The sequence below is a fragment of the Ambystoma mexicanum genome, chromosome 2p (genome assembly GCF_040938575.1).
Source record: "Ambystoma mexicanum isolate Mex_15411 chromosome 2p, UKY_AmexF1_1, whole genome shotgun sequence".
In the NCBI taxonomy this organism is placed as follows: Eukaryota; Metazoa; Chordata; class Amphibia; order Caudata; family Ambystomatidae; genus Ambystoma; species Ambystoma mexicanum.
The window spans coordinates 817883174-817903535 of record NC_090923.1 but is presented as its reverse complement, the minus strand read 5'-3'; the positions used below and the strand labels follow the sequence as shown (position 1 = coordinate 817903535).

The 20362-nt window shown below is 46.3% G+C and overlaps 1 protein-coding gene across 1 annotated transcript in view; it reads right to left on the bottom strand.

Moving 5' to 3' along the window:
- Positions 1–7988: 7988 nt before the first annotated feature.
- The window catches only part of LOC138566826 (SH3KBP1-binding protein 1-like), a 557645-nt gene continuing 545271 nt past the window's right edge, over positions 7989–20362 (bottom strand). Inside the window, exon 18 of the mRNA XM_069644508.1 lies at positions 7989–10966. Within this exon, the coding sequence (XP_069500609.1) occupies positions 10333–10966 (634 nt within the window). The 3' untranslated portion in view covers positions 7989–10332. The remainder of the gene's footprint in view (positions 10967–20362) is intronic.

Below are 20362 nucleotides of genomic sequence, written 5' to 3'. Positions count from 1 at the left end.
CCATGGGCTATTGTTTCCAGAGCCCAAGCATCTGAAGTAATGGCTCACCATTCGTCGAGATGCGGAGACAGTCTGCCCCCACTGGTGAATCGTGACAAGCCTTCAGAGCGGTTTTGAAGCGGCTGCTGCAGACGCCGATGACAACGAGACTGTAGCTTGAGCTGGCTTGGCACTTCTACCTCGTCCACCGCGAGGGAATTTCCATTGCCTTCTTTGACTGGTCATTCCTCTCGCCCTTCCAAATGAGGAGTAGTAACAAAAAGATAGATCCCTCCAAGGTTGTCCGTTAGGACGAAAAGGCTGAGGTTGCCCAACAGCGGCAACTAAAGACTTGGCTGCCACCTTAGAGGTCTGCAACTTCTCAAGGCTCTGTAAAATGGCATGTTGAGAAGTCTAGCCTGCACATCAGGTGCAAAACCAGACTTCTGCAACCACGCAAACCTGCGCATCGAGGTGCTCGTAGCCAAGGACCTACTGATGCTATCTGCAGTATCCAAACCAGACTGAAGGGACTCACATATCGCATCGTTGGCGTCCGTAACAATAGCCAGGAAGTTGTTTGTTTCATCCCATTCTGGATTATGCTCCGCCACCATAGATACACACTCCCACAAAGTGTACGAAAAGTGTGCCAAGGCACAGATGGAGTTGGCCAACTTCAGCGCCACACTCCCTGCCGAAAACAAATACCTTACGCGCCCATCCATCCATGGGCTTATCGTCCCTATCAGGAGGGATGGTAGGGTACGCTTCCTTTTTCGAGGTAGCCGTAGCTCCCTGGACCACCAGACTCTCGGGAGTGGGGTGTTGGGACAGGTAGCCGGGGTCGCTACTGGAAGGGCAGTATTTTCATGTAAGAGATTTGTCCACTGCCCGAGTAGTCTTCGGTGTCTCCCAATTCCTGGCCACCCTTTTTTGAAGAGCCACATGGAAATGTAACACAGGATCCGTGGGCGGACAGTGGTCCAAAACGTTGGTGAGATCAACCGGATCAAAATGCACAGGGGGCCTACACAAGCCCAACTATTCAACAACTCTAGACATAAGTTGCCGGTAGGAGGAATCAGCGTGCGCCACTGGCTCTGGCTTGCCGAACTCCAGCTCGGGAGAGGTGTCAATACCACCAGCATTATGCAAAGTGTCACAAAGATCTTGCATCCTACTCTCCTCTGAAATGAGACCGTCAGGCACATTGGGGGTCCCATAACGGAGACCAAAAGGGGCATCTTCCTCATCCGAATGCTCATCCTCCTCAAAAATAGAAGTGAGGGACTTAAAATCTTTTTGCAGTAGAAGGGCAAAAAGATTCAGGTGTGGAACCCAGAGGCTTCAAAATACTCTAAGGCTTCGAACTTCACTTAGCCAGTGCCTTATTTGGAGGTTCCACAGGCCCTGGGGGCTGAACTGTCAAAAATCGGTCGAGCCTGCACCAATGGTTTCGGCGTCGATGGTATCGATGTCGACAATGGCGTCGAAGACCTGACAGGGGTAGAGGACCCGTTCGGTTCCGTTGACGGCTTTGGTGCCAAGGGCTTCAAAGGTGTTGATGACCTGCACCGTTCACCAGGTCACGAGTGATCCTTGGACCCATTGTCTGATAAGGCCTTGAGAGCTCTCAATGTGGATCACATGGTTTGCTCGAGGGCGTGCAAGTTTGCAGTCGAGACCACTCTTTGCCTGCTTCAACCGAAGGGGCAGATGGAGCCTTGCCCTGTTTTTCAAAGATCTTAAGCATCTCCACATGGAAAGCTTCCCACTCTGCCGGTGTTAACGTTTTGGACAGACAAGTCACCCTCTCAGGGGCTACCGGTGGAGCCTTCTCCTCGAGGGCTTCGACGAGGACAAAGAGTGGCAGGAACCACTAAGAGACCTTGAACGCTTGTCCTTCTGCCGAGGAGAGTCGCCTCTTGACTCGTCGGTCGAAGGCCCAGCAGGTCGGGACTCATGGGGTTTGGACACCTTGCCTACCTGAAGCGTCCCCTTTCGTTCCCGCAAGGCCTTTCCTGTCATGGATTGACATTTGGAGCACGTATCTGTCTCGTGGCCCTCGGCCAGGCACCACAGACAGACTCGATGCAGGTCCATAATGGACATTTTGGAACCGCGGTCCTTGCATTTCTTGACCCGAGATCGAAGGGTCATCGGAGTGGAAGATTAAGACATCACAACAGCAAATACTTCAAAAGTACGAGGCATGCAGAGTTTCACGAAGCAAACACGTTTGCGGAAAAACAGAACTGAGGTCAACGGTTCCCGTGCGTGCTACTTATAACATTCAATTATGTCACCCTCAACAGAGGCCTTCGAGGGACATCGACTCAACGCCATCGACGCAGGGCGCCCTCTGCCGAAAAGATTTTCTAAAGCAGCCGAAGCTGGACATTACATGTCAAAGAAGAGGAATACGTTGGAGGACACAACCCAATCGAAAACCAGAACATAGTTCTACCCCCACCACCCCACTCCAACATGCTAGATAGCACCATGATCCCATTGTTGAGGTTAGACTAATAGCCTCAAGCAACGCATTCCTCAGAGAATGCACTTTGCTAGATCTATGTGAGCCATTGGAGGTAAAGCAGTGGCCATTTTAGAGTCCACTGTCCTTTGCGCATGGGAACAAGTACGCTCATGCATATAGCTCACTTTTCCGACGCCTAAACCCAAAGATGAACGAAAGTGCAGAAATTCAACAGCTGTGCTCCAGAGGTAGGCATATATGCCATTTAACAATTGTACATACAGTCTTTTTTATTAAGTATAATAGCCACCAGTCAGTCTTCTAATACATTATATTCTTGTAGTGGCACCTATCACACCCTGCAGTTCTTGAAAAGGTAAAAGCAGCCGACTCACAGGATGTGTAAAGTTAACCAGTTTACTATTTATAATTAGCCACTTAGTGGTGTTGTAAAAAGCACAGAGTGTAAACTACTCCCCTTTTGGGCATCGATCATGGTAACAGAGAATCAAGTACTTGATCGTAAGGCCAACAGAAGATCTCTCTCCTGGGGACATGGAGGCTTTAAGCCGTGTTCCACAACAATGGGATGGGAACAAATACCATTGTGATTATGCATTGTTCAGGAGAACAAATTATTTACATCTCTTTAATGTTCTTTCCGATAATTCTCACACAAATTCCTCATCCATGATATTCTACCCACAGTGCATCTGATCTTTGGAAACCTTTCTGCCACCAGGAGGTGCAGCGCAGCTCTGTATCGACTCGGCCCGACGCCTCCACGTACCCTGTGCCGTTCATGGCATCGGAGGCTGTATTTATCATGACCACGTGATCGGATTTTCAGCTTTTTTTCCCCCAGCACACAGATCATGAAACCAAGAGGTGTATTAGCCACCAAAGGGGTGGGGGAGGCAGTGCGTGATGAGGAATACATGGAACAGCTCTAAGAAAGAACATTACACAGAGGGAAGTAATTTGTTTTTCTAATGGATTCCTTCTTCCTATGGATTCCTCATCTATGATCAGACTCCCACAGCAGTACTAGAATCTGGAGGAGGAAGGAGAGTAAGGGCGTCCGCTACACCAAAAAGCTCTACCACAAACGAGCATCTCCCCAGATTGGGAATCGAAGTAGTACTTTTTTGGCAAACATGTGCAGTGAAGCCCACATAGCCGCCTGACAAATTTCCAGGACAGTTACTCGGCTCAGCAGGGCAGAGGTGGCAGACAATCATATGGTTGAATGAGCTCGGAGACAGTCACACACAACCTTACCAGCCGGAGCATAGCATTCTAAGATGTAACTAATGATCCACCTTGAGGGTTTGGGTCACAGCTCTGCTGGCACGTGCCCCAGCATAACTCACAAAAAGCTGGTCATCGTTTCGGATGTCCCTCGTCCGAGAAATGTAGAAGCTGAGAGCATGCACTGGCTCCAACCGATGGAATTGCTCCTCTGCCTTTGAAGGATGTAGCAGAGGAAAAAACACTAGAAGATGGATTTTTTGAGAGATGAAAATCTGACCATCTTCGGATGCAAGGACCGTCTCACTCTTGTCACCTTCTCTTTGGGGGGAAAAAAGGGATGCCTAATAGACAACGCCTGGAGCTCACTCATCCATCTCGCAGAAGAGATGGCAACTGGGAAAATCACATTAAGGTTGAGAAACTTAATAGAACATGAATGCAGGGCTCAAAATGAGTGCCCATGAGTAATGTTAACTGCAAACCCAAATACTATGCCTGTACCACAAATTGGCATGATGGAAACCGATTGCACAATGTTCACACAAAGTGCATTACAGTGGGAATCGTGAAGATTCTTGTTCCGGTGTCCTTTTAAAGACCGAGATAGTGGGCAGGCACAGTGCGGATCTGAGGGCCTGTCCGGGCAAAAGACAGCAACAAATTCAACACAAAGAAAATATGACAGGCTAAAGGATTCAGATCCCTTTCTCGGCAAAGAGCTGAGAGTGTATGCCATCTAAAGACATAGTGTTAGTGGCAGGTCTCAGAGTTGAGAGGAGTACATCCAGGATGTCGTCCTTCAAGTCCCATTCCTTATATCTCAGCGTCTCAGCAGCCGAGCAAGACGGTTCAGACGGCTGAGTTTCAGATGGAGGACCCACACTCCTCGAGAGGCTTCAGGGAAGGCAGTTGGTCATGTCCATCAACTTCATGTACTACGTTCTCCAAGCCCAGCCTGGGTTGATAAATATTAATGTGGACCAAAAGAGGCCAATCTCCGGAGAACCAGCAGAATTACAGGGATCGCCAGGAACACATAGTGGAGGATGAATGTCGACTAGACCATCAATGCATCCCCCAGACTCACCTGCCGTGGAAATTCCCAGGAGAACAACTGACACTTCCTGTTCCTAGAAAGTGAAGAAGCCCACTTGAGTTTTCCAGCTAAAATAAATTTCCTCCAGAGCCTCCTGGTAAGGCTCCGACTCAAGGGAGGCCAACGTCTGCCTGCTTAAGGTATCTGCTGCGACATTCTCATTTCCGGCAATGTGTACCTCCGTCAGAGACACTCGTTCTCCAGAAAGCCAAGAACAGTAGCAGCATTGCTTCCCTGCACAGCAGCAATGACCATACGCCAACTTGTTTGTTACATGGCTACAACAATCAGGACAAACACAGATTTGTTCAGACGGAAGGAAGGCAACCAGGGCCAGCATAATTGCCCTCCACTCCAGAAATTTGATGTGTCCCAGAGACTGAGGTAAACCACAGTGCGCTCACTGAGAAGTATGACAACTGAGCACCTCAACCTTTCAGGGGCGCATCTGTGACCACCGTTATTTGAGGCCAGGCTTGCCAAAATTACATACACCAACAGGTTGTCCTGCAGGGACCACCATGCAAGGTCTTGAGAAACTAACACTTGTAAAGCAATGGAGGAGCCACTGAAGCAACCATATAAGGAAAAAAGCCTTTGTATAGGCCTTGGATACTCGCACCTTTCAGGGCGAGTATCCAAGACCACCCAACTAATTAGAGAGACTGGTACAACAAACCCAGAGACTTTTTGAAGTTAAAGGAAAGGCCCAAGTTGTGCAACAGACTGCACATGTAAAAGATGTTCTGATGCTTGGTCTGGGGATCAAGCTCAGGTAGGGGGAAGACATGAAATGCCCTCACTCCTAAGCTGCCACCACCACCATCAGTAGCTTGGTGAAAATCCTGGGTGCCAAAAAATAAAAGGCTGAATGGCAGGACTCTGAACTTGTAATGATGTTGGCCGACAACAAATCTTGGGTACTTCCTGTGCTTCACATGGAAGTAGGCATCCTGGAGGTCCAGTGACACCAACCAGTCCTGAAAATCGAGGGCCTGGAAGATCTGACGTAGAGTGAGCATCTTGAACTTGTCCATGCTCAGGAAGAGATTCAACAGTCTCAGATGCATGAAAGAATGCAAGCCCCCATCCTTCTTCTAAACTAGAAATTAAGTAGAATACCACCCTTTTCCTCGTTCTCAGTGCAGCACTAGTTCTACCGTATTCCTGAACAGAAACAGAGAGACTTCCTCCAGGATCAAGGGGTCTTGACACAGATCTGTATGAAGAGGCAGATGGCGTGCTGGGCTTTGTATTAAAGGGAGACAATAGCCTGTTGAACGACCTGCAAAGCCCAAGTATCAGATGTGGTGTGGAACCATTCTGAGCTGAACTGGGAAATTCTCCCTCCCACGGTTAATTGGTGAAGAAAAGAAACTTTAAAAGGGCTTTGCTACTGGGGTGCCCGAGAGGACAGTGGAGGAGACAATACTGCTTCTTTGACCAACTCTGCCTTTCCCTCTAGGGAAACATTCAAAATGGTTGTCTGCTGGGAGCTGTTTGGCACCTTCCCAAAGGCATAGGAGGTGGAGGATCAAAAAAACTCAAACCTCTGCCAGCTGTCACTGTCAGCTGCTGAGCGGCCATGCCCAAAGACTTGGCTGTCATCTTAGAGGATTGAAACCTCTGCAAAGACTCGTCCGCTTTTTCCACGAAAGGTTTTGCCAGTTGAAGGGCATATCGAGGAGCTTTACTTGCACATGTTGTCCAAACCTGGATGTTCTCATCCAGGAGTGATGTCTCAAACCTGTGCCAGTCACCATTGCATGCCCCAAGCAGTCAGCTATTGCCAGACCTGATTGCAGGACATGGCAGCAAGCCGTGCTGCCATAGTGTGCAATGCCTTTGAATCCTTCTCATCTCCTTCTGGGAGGTGTTCGGCTGCACCACTCACAGCTGACCAAAGGCCAAAAGAAGAGAACATGGCTAGGAAAAAGGAGGCGTTCATCGCCATGAGTGCAAAACTGCACAGGGTAAAAATGTTTCCACACACATCAAACCTTTTAATTTCCCTGTCCAGAGCTAGGGAAGGAAAAGTGGACGACTGCACATTGGAAGTAGCAGCTTGTACCAATAAGCTCTCGGGCGAGGCATGAGTGGAAGGTAAGGAAAGCTAAGTCTGAGGATTATGGGCAATACTTCTGGGCCAGCTCAGGCTCACCTTCGGAATGAAGTGTCATAAGAGAGGAGCATACTTGCAGGTCATCTCTGCATCGTTAGCGCTCAGTGGTGCCTATAATGTTGATGTAGCGGTATGCACCAGGGCTGAAGCTTTGACACCTGAAGGTGGAGCCTGGTGGCAATGGGAATGGGCCTACAGCCATTGGAGATGAAGCCGTGCCCAGAGTTGCACAGGGGATTAGGGGGTCTAAAGAGGGTCTCCGTTTGTCGGAATAGGCACAATGAACCAGGAGGGTGCTGATGGCACTGCCTGCACTGGGGCACTGGAAAAGATGTCTAGCGTCTTCAGTCTGAAGGCCTCTCATTCTTATGGAGTTGAGGATTGGGCTGGAAACGGTACCTGCAAGGTCGTTCTCAGAAAGTCCTTTGATCCGCGACTCCTTTGGGTAAAAAAAGGAAGATGCCAGGAGGAACTGCTCGGCAAGTGGGACCTTGCGCAGTGCTGCTGCTTATCCTGGCCCACTGAAGACCATACTCAGACAGATGATCCATGGTAAAATGTTTTGCCATCTGTTGTTGGAGGGCATTGTTGTGCATGAAGCGGCCAACCTGCAGTCCCGAGTATCGTAATCCTCCCCTAGGAAAAATAAACACATCCTATGGGGGTTGGATACCGACATTTGTTGGCTGTAACCTGCATAAGACTTGATGGCCAGGGCATTTGTAGGATCAGGCATTTCTTCGAAACAAAGTAGGTAGCGTATTCCTGATGGGGACAGAGTGCGCGAAAAAAAGGAACTGAAGTCTCATGGCGTGGCGCCTTGATATATACTGGCCCCGATGTCATGTGCGGCGCAGGGCATGTATAGACGTTGGGCAGAGTTGGCACAGAGCCGTGCTACGCCGCCTGGTGGAGGAAATGTTTCCAATGGTCTGCTGCATTGAGAATAGAATATCACGAAGGAAGGAATTGATTAGAAATGATTTTTCAACTGGCCTAACAGGATAGGAAGCCCAATGTCATTTTCATAATAAAGACACCATTGCAGAAGAAAATAAGTAAATATAAATATTTATTTTGAAAGAAAAGAAAGGTTTACCAGTAAGCAATAAACATGTTACATTTGAGCACCGACTTCAGTGGCAGCATGGCAGGGTAATGCTTTCGAAAACATGAAGTTCACTCTCTCACCCAATCCTCCAGCCTGAGGAATGTATTGAAGCTATTTTTGATCTAAGACAAGTGTAAAAAACATTCTTCCAGAAAATGATGCAGCAATTCAGAGTAACCTACCGGATGGCTGTCTTCAATGGATTTTAAAATAAACTAGCTACCTCCCTCCCGGTGCTTGCACCCCAGGCCTCCGACACCAAGCGCTCCATTGGTGGACCAAGTCCTTCAAGGTCTGGAAGCAAAAACGTAACAATTTCTTGGCGCCATATTTGGGGATTTAGACAGCCTATGCTGGATGGGCTAAATAGCGAAAATCTCAGCCATTTTCAGTGAATAGTCTTCACCTCTGACCTTTTGTCTACTTCATTTCCTCTCCTTTTTAAAAACACATATTTGATGGCAGGAGTTTCCAGACCGGGTCTTAAGCAAGTCTCAGAGAAACAGTGACTCAAATTCTGTAATTCTCTAACTCTATTTCTCCACACAAAGAAAGTCTAATCTGTGTCAATAATAGAGAAGTGGAATCACTAGTGTTTCCTGATAGAAAACAAGAATTAGGTTCTCTTCTGATCCCTTTTTTAACCATTAAAGTTCTCAGACATCTGCAAATAAGTATAGATCAAGAAAAATGTGTTGTCACCTCCACTATTGCAAGTTCACCACAGCCACACAAGAAGCCTATTTGATGCTAAGAGGGGCACACAGCTGTATGTTTTTACTTGGTCAACTCTAGTGGTTTAGTCCTCCCTACTGAGTGTCTATTGCCAATAAGGTCTTGGATAATCAACCGGGAAAGGTGACCAAAGTTATGAAATACCTATGGCATGGAAAACGTTTCTTGCTACAGTACAATCTTTAACAAGTGAAAAATAAAACTCAGAGGTTTAACTAATTGCAAGAATACATGAAATTATTCTGATTCACCATTCTATTAAATCTCAAAATAACCCTAAAAATCAAATACTAGACATTTTGGTAATATTTCATACCAATGCACATTAACATAATTAATGTGGTCAGTTATGAGTGAGTGTGTAGCTTTCTGCCTCTAAATCTACTGCTTGAAAGAGGAGCCACAGTGCTCAGAACAGCTATTCTGTGATATTGATGATGCTGTATTGCAATGTCATGCCAGTGACCACTTTTCCCAGCTAACTTCAGAAAATCTCTGCAGAGGCATCCAGAGACAATGCCTCAGCAACCATCAACAAGTAGCTCACTTGTAGGGGGTGCAATAAACCACACACAAACAGCGATGTGGAAGTAAGAAGAGACAGATTAGCTATCTTTGGAATTTAGGCTAGAGTAACCATGCCAGACACAGAAATGGCAGACGGGTATAAAATAAAAAGCAGTGCAATGCTCTACCAAAATAATTCCTCATCTTTATTCCTGATGGGGCACCTCCATGAGTTTTAATTTCAGTTCCAGAATAAGACTGTGTCAACAATGCCTAAAAGATGCTATTAAGAGGAAAAAGCAAGGCAGGTTAGAGGGATGTGGGGACCCGTCTGAAGCAGACATACTCCACGTATTGTAATGTTCCAATGAACAAGCAAACTGCTAGCCTCAATATGGCTTTTAACTAGCAATGCAGAGGGAACTTTTTCCAAATCAATATAGCCATTCAGTACTAATGGAGTTTGAGGCAGCAATTCCTATGGTAGCATCACTTTTAAAGAGAGCTCTCATGTTGACCATCAAATGTAAGAGGATCAGTCTAAATGCCGTAAATATTAAGCTGCCAAACATTCTGGAGATGAGCATTGGCCCTTCCGAATCCCGTTTGGCGGGCATGAGATGATTCAGTGAGGAATAACCAGTATGAAAATTAAATCCCAATGCTGGAAGGACAAAGTAACTACTACTTTTCTATTAGCTGGACAACTGAAGCTACAAAAGAGGCTCCGCGGAGGATATCATGTTTTACTTTTTCTTAACCGATAATCATATCCTCACCCAAAAGTTTTTTCTCTATAACATATGTTTGTTTGATAGTTAACCAACAAAGTCATGTCTGACTGATCAGGGATAGTTGCATTTTTATGGTATCCAAAAGGAATGCTGCTTTCAACTTATCTAGCCTTACACTTTCACATGCTGAATTCAACATTCATCTGTAATGAAGGGGCTTCTTTAGTTCCAAAAAACACGGCATGGTTGACCCAACAGCAAGCTCAAGAGGAGTTAAGGCATTCTTCTCATGTAGAAGCATTCCAAGGAACCTTAGAAAGAAGTCTCGTTCAGCCTTGGTTTCTGCGGAACAAGAGGCAGATTTGGTGAGACTGTTGGTGTGTCAGCACCTGGGACAGCTGTGTTCTTTGCAGGCGAGGAAGGAGATGTAGTCCTTACTGAAGGCGTTGGGCTTGGAATGGTGGTTTTATGGGCTGGGCTGCCTGGTGACCGCAGGATCTTGTTTTTCAATACTGGTCGTCCCTCAGGCTCGGCAGAGTGACTATGCCGCCTGATGTCCAAGTTGTTGAATTCTGTGGAACGTGCCAATTCCTGGCACCTCTCGACAAAACTCCCGCCTCGAGTTCCATAGCTAGGCTTTGATTCACTGTTGCCACACACTGCATCTGAGGGTGGAATCGCTTTCCGCAATCGCACTTCATTAGGAAACTGATCTACAAGAAGTTTTGAAGGCTTGGGGTTGCCCCAGAGCACCTCTGTTCTATGCAGAGAGTTCAGGCTGGCAGTTGCATAGGGCTGTAAACTGCAAAGGCTGGCAAAGCCTTCACGTGGCCTGTTTGGTGGGAGGGGTAGGCTATCTCTGTTGGAACGGGGACAGGTAGAGAAGTTGTTTATACCACTGCGGTTTGGCCTCTCTCTGGCAGAGTCACTTGACTGGGACTGGAGACTAGTGGGAAATAAAAAAAAAAACAATGTTAGAATGCAATAACAGACTTTAAAAAGACAATGTTCAATGACTTTCACTGATCGGAAAGAAGGTAGAGAAGCATGGAAATTAAAACCTTGACGTTTGAAATTAGGGTGCAGAGTTTCTGCTCACTGCTAAAATGAGTGTCCATTTGAAGCATCAAACGAGGAGTCCACTATGGAATGCCCTGAATAACTGGTCCCATTTAGCAAGGCTATGCCTGGTGTGAAGGCATGAAGAAGACACAGACAACAGATTCAAAGTTAAAACAAAAATGGTTTGATAATTTAAATGTCAGGATGGTTGAAGGCCTAACCTGCCCTATGATAAGGTGCGATGTCCTTACCTAAAGAAACTATGGATAGTCTGAATCAATAAGTTCAACTTAACAGTCTGTCAATGCCCAAAAGCTATACTTACCCTCACTACTAAAGCAATAAAATGTGTAGGGATGTCAGCATCAAAAGAATAGTGTTGCAAATAAAGTTCTGAGCTTCTTCCAGCACTGGGCTTACTTTCCAACTCCCCTACCCCAAGCTCAAGACAGTTTCCCCATGTCTCGGGGTTCCCTTCCCCAAGAAGACAACAGTTCCAAAATTAGATCTTGCGGTTCCTTTCCCCAAGAAAACAACAGTTAAAAATTGGTCAGAGGATTCTCCTTCCACAAGAAACCAGCTTGCTGCGCTTGCCAACTTGTACTTCGTTCAGTCTCTCAATTTTCTAAACCAGTTCCAGGTCAACTTTAAACTCCTTCTAGTTATTGACAGTTCATACAGACTGCTTTATTCTGCTTCACTTACGCAATCTCTTTAATTCACTTGTAATTGCTTTCTGTATATTTCTTTGCCTTCCACAGATGTGGTACACCTTGTCAAGGCACGGTTGTCAGACCACACAGTCCACCCATTACAAGTCACGCAACCGGTCACCCTAGGCTTGCTTGCCCACACAGTTTCTTTTGTAGCTGGACTTTTGTTCTGGTTCACACTCACTCGGCTCTTTCTTTGCCAGCCTTTTGGCTTTGCTCCACCTGTTTAACTTTTGCCAATCTCTGGACTTTGCCACCATAGGTTTTGTTACAGTTCATTTTGCTGTGATCTTTCCCCTTCACCACATTGCTCTCACACTACTCAGCAATGTTCTATATTTGCTTTACATTACATTTCACCAGATTCACCCTTAACTTGCAATATACGGTATTCGTTCTTCACACCAACTTGTCTTTTGCCCATTGGCTTATTAAAAGCTTTCATATGCTCATCAAAAGCTTTCATTCAGTTCGGTATTCAATAGTTTCCAGTCCTTATTTGCTCACACATCATAATAATCATCAAAATCCATTTAGCTGGTGTCTTGGGGAAGGACAATCCTTAATTTTAACTCATCCACAAAGAGGATAAGGCAGGCTAGCTAAGGTTGAAGAATGCTAAATAAGCTTCTATTGAGTAACAAGGATTCTTTGGGAGAAGAATCCATTGTAAGAATATTACTAGTAAATCAGTAAGTAATTTCCCTTCAATGGATTTCATTCAATCACAGATTCCTCATCTAGATACTCCCAAACCAGTATTCGCAGCATACGTTGGGATGGAAGTTTATATCAAGAAATGCTGCAGCACCGCCCTACCTAAGTGGGCATCTCGGGTACAAACTGTAGTGTTTAGAGAAGGTGTGCAGGTAAGAGCAGGTTGCAGCCTGACACATTTTTCTACCTGGCACGCCCCCCTGCAGGGTAGATGAAGGCACAACCTTTAGAGTGAATCCATGGGCCCAGCGGAACTTCCTTCCCTGCTTTTTCATAGCATTCTGAAATACACAGAACAATGCAACACAAGATTGTCTATTTTGTTACTGCTGCCCCAAACTGGACTGGGAGAATGCAATTAACATTTGCTCCTCCTGCCAGAAACCAGCTGTCCTTGTCAAGTAAAAGGATATTGCCCTCTTGGAGTCCAGCTTATGGAGCCTCCTCTTCCTTGGATGGAAGAAGTGGTGGAAATTAAACTGGCAACTCCACGCACTGAGAAATATGAAATTGACGCCATTTTAGTTAGAAACTTGGGCCGGACCGTCAGAGAATAGGTCTCTTTGAAGAATTTAATGAACAGTGGTTCACTAACCAGTCTAGCTGTTGTGATGGCCACCAGAAACAATGTCTTGAAAAGTGAGCAACCTGATCGGCATCAAATGCAATGGTTTCAAAGGAAGCAGGCATCAACAAACCGAGGACTACATTTTCCAGATCCCAAGCGGGGACAACAAGGTGTTGGTGGCAAATTATTTACAAGGCCCTTCAAAAAATGGGCCACAACAGGATGGAGAAAAAGGAGCTTTGGCTCCAGCAAACTCTTGAATAGAGAAAAGACATGAATAGCTCTTAACTGTGCCTATTTGCAACCACGACCTAGCCAGGGATATCAAGGCTTCTTCACCTTCTTATAGTGCCTGTCCTCCTTTTCGGGTGTGGGGCCTTCAGTGTCTTGTCCAGACTCCTGAAGGTCAAACTTGCCGGGGACCTCGACGGAGGGAGCCCAAGAGCTAACTTCGCAAAACGCTCCCTAATAGACTGAGTTTAACTGCTGACAGGAACCGCACTGCTCAACACTGTGATCCCTACCCAGACACCACACGCAGATACCATGCAGTTTGATCTGGAGTCCTGACAACATTTGAACACGGATGCTTTATGGTCAGACATCTTGACGAATTGTCGAACAAAAAATGGTCTCCCTCACAAAGAGAATGTCCCTAAAGACGGTGTGATGAGCGAGCGGAAAAACTGAACTGAGGTATGGGGTGCAGTGACATAACATATATACAGCAAACAACCCTTCTGAAGTCGAGGAGTGGCATGTCTGAGTCAAGGAAGTCGACGGTCTATGTCGAGTCGTACTGTGCTCCCTGTCAAAAATGTTTCTGAGCAGCAGACACTGGAAGGATATCTATGAGATGAGGAATAAGCGGGAGAATGCAATCCATTGAATTTCTTTTTGCACCTTTACCTCCATAGATTCCTACGGGACCCCCAGTCTTTTTGCTTAACTTTTAACCCTGTCCTGATTTTTGGAGGTCTGTATATCATTCCTCTTTACTTCCCTTGTCTGTTTTGCTCATTGTAATGGGGAAACTGACTAGTCCCCAAGAGTGCCAATACTGAGAGACTTTGTCTCTCTTTTGGAATTGTTGTATTTTTACAATTGCACACATCACTTTACAGTGAAGCGCAGTTACGATACTTTATATCCTTATAACCTTTTGCCTCATGGCTTTTTGGTAACTTTGACAATGTGCCTAAGCAAAGCTTGTGGCCGCCATGTGATTGACTGTTTTTGGATATTTTTCTTGTGTAGTTGAAAGTCTGTTGCTGGACGGATGTGATAACCACTGTTGGCTAGGATATACCCCGTGGACCAGTGGGAACAACCAGTCTCAACTCTTGCTCGATAATCTACTCCTTGGGAGCCTTCGGAAGTGCCCCTGGACCGCCCAGAGGACTGACCAACCCCCTTTTGAGCTACCTCTCTGCAGCAGTCGCTCTTCCGCACAGAGTATTGGGACTTTGAAGATCTTCAGCTTCTGCCATACGTCGTCTGTTCTTGCCATTACAGCCATCTTACTACAAGGGAAGCTGAGCTGGTGCTGCTTTTGTGTTCACTGATGGGCGATCGCCTATCGCCACCTGACCATGGTGACCTCCGCTGGAACAATTTTTCTGCTCTCTCAGTGAGGTGTCCTCAAGGGTCTGCACTACTGAAGTCTTCACCTCTCTTCATTCAGGGGTCTTCTTCTAGAAGATGACTGGAAACATCTGGTCAGAAACGCGGCCAGCCCGCGACATGAAAAGTGACTTTTGCACCCGCGACCCCTGGGCCTCTCTCATCCAAACCAAGGACAGAAGATTGTATCCCATGGGGATTTCAGAAGCTCTACAGTGCCACCTGGAAGAATCTGAGTCAGGGGGTAAGTTAACATACCTGTTTCTTCCCCTGTGTCTTAAATAGGGGCAAGGGCTCTACATCCAATATTAACATAACTTCTTCTGTCCTGGCCTCAGGTCGTGAAACCTTGGCTAAGGAACCTTTCTTATTCTTGGGAATGGGATAAAGTGGTGTGCTTATCTGATTTGTGGTAAATACTTACCTTACTTTAAAGAATTTTCAAAGCATCACCCCAGCCCACTGCATCAGTTCTGAAATACATTACCTCAAGAAACCATAGACTGGAACTTGTGACTTACATCTTAGAGCTGGACTTCATAAGATAGAAGGGAACTGAGTTTGTTCTTACACTAATTTTCTCTGCATCAGATTACTTGCCTGATGAACACAGGTAATAATTCATATGCAATTCTATTATGAAGGGTGAATGTATCTATATGTAATACATGGTTTGTGATTTTACGGTCAAGGCCCGAGTTCCTTCAGGAAAAAGGTCCTCCTTATGTTCCCCATCGCTCTCTCCGGTCAGCATCTCTGCATCTGGTTCAAGTCCCTCGGGTGCCATGCTCTAGTTCCTAGATCAGGGGGTTGGGGGGGGGGGTCGAGGAAGGTGCGTCTGTGGTGGCCGCAAGGTTATGGAACCCTCTCCCTACGTGCCACACAGGAGCACCTCCAGTTTCGCCGTGCCTTAAAAGAACAAGTTACTCTCTTACCTGGTAACGTTCTTTCGATGGGATGGTCCGACGACGTATTCCATCTCTATGACAGTAATCACCACAGCTTTGCTGCTTCGGAAAAACTTTCAGCGTCTGCGTCCTGCGTGGATGACGTCGATACGCTGTCCTCGAGGGCCTCCGTCGAGCCGACATCACCGGATGTTAGAAGTAGGACGCATGACGCCCGTAGCCTCAGTTGTAGTTTTTTCCCCCAGAACGTGTGGCACCAATCTTCTGCCAGTATGACCACAGAAAGCCTTGCGGAAATGGAAGCTGCAATCGCATAAGAAATTCTGTAGCGGGGTAGGCAGGGAGGGAGCGATATGGAATACGTTGTCGGAAGATCCCATCGAAAGAACGTTACCAGGTAAGAGAGTGACTTGTTCTTCGAGGCGATTGGGTCCTCCGACGTATTCCATATCTATGACAGACTCCCAAAGCAGTACCAACATATGGAGGAGGGAAAAAGAATTTAGAAATTTAGAATGCCCAATCAAATTGCAGAGTAAAGGACCACCTTGCCAAAGGCCAGATCCTACCCATGGATAGAATCTAGGGAGTAGTGTCATACAAAAGTATGGACCGAAGCCCAAGTGGCTGCTTCACAGATGTTACGAATAGGAACACCCCTCTGCAGGGCAGTAGAGGCAGCCATACCCCTAGTAGAATGGGCCCGTAAGCCTACTGGAGGGTCCTTACCTGCCAAGCGGTAACATTCAGAAATTGCCAAGATAATCCATCTAGACAAAGTCTGCTTAGTAACAGCTTGTCCCAAACGCCTTCCAGGGTAACCTATAAAGAGCTGATCATCCACTCTGACCTGGGACATGCGTGAAATGTAGAAACTTAAAGCTCTCCTAGGATCTAACCTATGGCGCCTCTCCTCGTCCTTACCAGGATACAAAGGAGGATAAAATGCCGGAAGAATGACCTTCTGGCTTAAATTAAATTCCGACACCACTTTCGGAAGAAAGGAAGGACGACCTCTAAGGACAACACTGTCCTTATGAAACATAGTGAAGGGTGGCTTAACTGAAAGTGCCTGTAACTCACTCACTCTGCGAGCGGAAGTGAACGCAACTAAAAATACAGTTTTCAGGGTTAACAGTCTCAAAGGACAAGAATGCAAAGGATCAAATGGAGCACCCATTAGAAACTTGAGAACAAGGTTCAAATCCCAAACGGGCACCTGGAAAGGTGACGGAGGGAACACATTAGTGAGCCCTTTCGGAAACATTAAAGGAATTTTAAAATAAGAACACTCCTCAGACGAGCGCTTAAATATGGACAGCGCCGCCAGGTAACCTTTAATGGTACCCACTTGCAAGCCCTTGTGGGCTAAAGAAAGCAAAAAAGACAGAACCACAGGAATGTTGCATGAAAAAGGACCCACATTCTTAACCCTGCACCAGTCGCAGAACTTTCTCCAATGACAACGGTACAGGGACTTTGTTGCTGGCCATCTGGCCGAAAGCAACACCTCCATCATGTCTTCAGGGAGGTCCCAATCCTTATACCTCAACCTTTCAGAATCCAAGTGTGAAGGTTGAGGGATCTGACCTCTGGATGAAGAACCTGACCCCCGTGAGAGCAGATCGTCTTGGTAGGGAAGACGACATGGAGGGCAGATGGACAAGTCGAGAAGGTCCGGGTACCACGCCCACCGGGCCCCAGTGGCGTCGCTAGGGGGAGGCCTGGGGGGGCCAGTGCCCACCCTCTGAAATCAAGAACCCCCCCAATTTGCCCCCCCACCTCAGCTCTCAGATGCCAGCCAGCCTTTTGTAAGCAGCAAAGGGTGCTGTGTGTACAGTGTTAAAGAACAAAATGCTCACGTTCCATTGTAACAATATTTTCCCTGAACCAAAACACAGGCAGTCCTCTCCAGCCCCTGTGATCCCTAGTTTCCCAGTTTGCAATTGCTTGCAAGGCCTCCAGGCTGTCAGGTGCTGGAGAGGACTGCAAGGCAAGCTATTTGTTTTATTGAAATAAGATGCTACATATCGAATATGAGCTTTTTGTTTTTTCGTTTTACTCAATTCACATTAGTGAACTAATGTATATGAGCTTTTTGTTTTTTCGTTTTACTCAATTCACATTAGTGAACTAATGTGAATTGAGTAAAACGAAAAAACAAAAAGCTCATATTCGATATGTAGCATCTTATTGCAATAAAACAAATCGGCGGCTGCAAGTCAGGCCAGGCCGGGTGCTTAACAATCTTCCCCTCCCCCGAGCAGATCCATATAACTATTTTACCTAGCTCCAGCATGTGCATTGCTTTTGCAGCGCAGTACAGTTTGCAAAAGCTCCATTGGGACATGCTAGCCTAGGGCAGCCAGTGTTTGGTGATTCTAGCATCCTGACTACAGCTTTGGTCCGGTAACAGCAGCAGACCCAGGAGTTGTTCCCTCAGCACACAGGACAAACTGGACTGGTTAGACTGGTACTGGACTTGTACACAGAGGAGATCCTGTGGTCGGAGGGGGCTGTGATAAACGATTCATCTTGAATTTGGCAGGTAAACCTGACCGTGTCACTAGTGTCTGTCAGAGTGAGTGCTTTTTCCCGGGTTCCCCCTTGCATGTTCTTTTGTTTTTTACTTTCAAAGTGCCCTACATAGCCAGCTAATTAAGGCAACGTTTTGTGTATCATACATCAAAAGACTGTTGCAACAGGTGAAATTCTGGTAGTGTGAGGGGAGGTCACAGCATAGCTTGAAGTGGGTGTTAATTAGACACACAGCAGTATTAAATGCAAAGATTAGAATGCCTTCAGGCCGCGGATCAATGAAGCTCCCACTAATAATTACTAGACAGTCACCACAGAGAAACCTGTCACATTGAGAGACACGTTATTTCAGAGAAAAGAAAATATCAGCGCTCCGCTACAAATTCAAGACATATTTTTCTGGCAGCAGGGCAAGCTCTTAACGAAGGGGAGTGATGGGGGCAAGTGGTTCTTCCTGGCAGGTCATTTTACTTAACCATTTTACTTAACCAATTCCATGTCCCTCCGAATTTCTTTAAAGGGGGGCTAATCTGTCTTTGCTTAAGCATGGTCACAAGATTTTAAGTGTTCCCAAAAGGCACCAAGTACATGGGCAACCTCACATTGCTACCGACATATTAAACACTTTTCAGTTTGTGGCGTACATCCTACGTGATCTGTGTGCAGTGTCAATGTTGTTGGAGAGAAAATAGTACCACTGGCTTTATAGTCTTGTACATCCATGAATTGCATGTAATACAGTGATCTTGAGCTGTATCAGTGACCCACAAAGAGTGTGCACTGTGCAGAATGACAAGTATAAAGTAGAAAGCTAAAAAGTTATCCCAGCAGGTTGAGTAACTGTTCCTGAGATGTTATATGTTCAGTTCTGCCTGGAGATTCTTAGGCATTTGGTTCAGGGCAGGCCAGGTGTTAGGCAGAATCCTGTGCAGTTCCCTTGGGGACCACTGCAAGAAGATTAAGACTACAGGAGTAAGCAGTAAACCCAACTGGTAGCAGTCTGTACCACCCAGATTTACCTGGTAGCTGTGGCACAGCAGTCAGACTTCTCTCAAGAAGAGTAGGGCAGTATAGAGTATACACAATAGGGCTAAAAACACAGTAGAGCAAACAAACACTGACCAGAGCTTTGTATCAAAAGTATATAATTATTTATTTAAAACACACTTTAGGAAATACACTAGCACTCCAAATCAAAAGTAAGTTAAAACACAGTCAGGTAAAGTATACACACCTCCCTGATAACTATTAGACAAGTCAGAGTTAAAACACCACTATTTGTTAAAGCAGATGTGAGCGCGTAACATAGATGGCACTCCAATAGTTAAGTTAAAGGGAGAGAAAAAGGCAGGGCATAAAAATAAAACAGTTCCCAACACTTTTCTAGGTTCAGAGCAAATAAATGAAGGCAGTATACAATGTAGAGCCAAAGTTCATAGGCCAGGCCCACTTTAAATGGAGCAGAGCAAAATGTGCCCAAGATCACACAGTTTAAAATGCACTAAAAGTCTTTGCAGAATGTTCAAAAGAGGTTTGGGTGATTCAAGAAGTAAAGTTAGAAGGTCTGGGGCCAACCCAGTTGGAAAGGCAAGGATTTAAGGGTCACCTTTAGCAAACCTTGGAAAGGGAGGCCAAGTTGAGGAAGCTCCAGCGGTGCCAGTTGTTCCTGGCAGTGGTTGCAGTTTGTGGCTTCGACCAGGGGAAGAGAAGATCTCGTTGAGGAGGAAGCTTGGAGTCGATGCACTGCACAGGGATGAAACCAGCCACTAAGTTCGTCGGTTAAAAGGTGCGTTCCTTTTATTCGCGGTCAAAGTGGTGAAGCTTGGCTATCCGGCCGCCGGGGTGGTTGGCACGGGTGATTCGACCAAGCGACGTCTTTGGAAGGCGAAATGGCGAACTGGTTGATCCCATCAGCTCTGAGGGAGAAGACTCTTCCAGCAGATGATCTCCTCTTGTCGTTGGGGAAGTGGTGAGGTCGTTGCAGCAGGGCTCCACCGGTGGCGTCTTCGTTGCAGATGGCTTCAGCTTCTCCCCTCTTCAGATTCTTAGGTCCTGTGGCAACTTCTGAAGTTCCAGTCCCAAAGGCCCTGCTTCTATGCAGAAAAACCCCCATTCAACAGCCTAGCTGTCACTCACATATGCCAATCAGAATAGAGTGCGACTTCAGTTGATAGGGCAACGCAGTCCAGGGTGCCAATTCCCCTCCCCACACA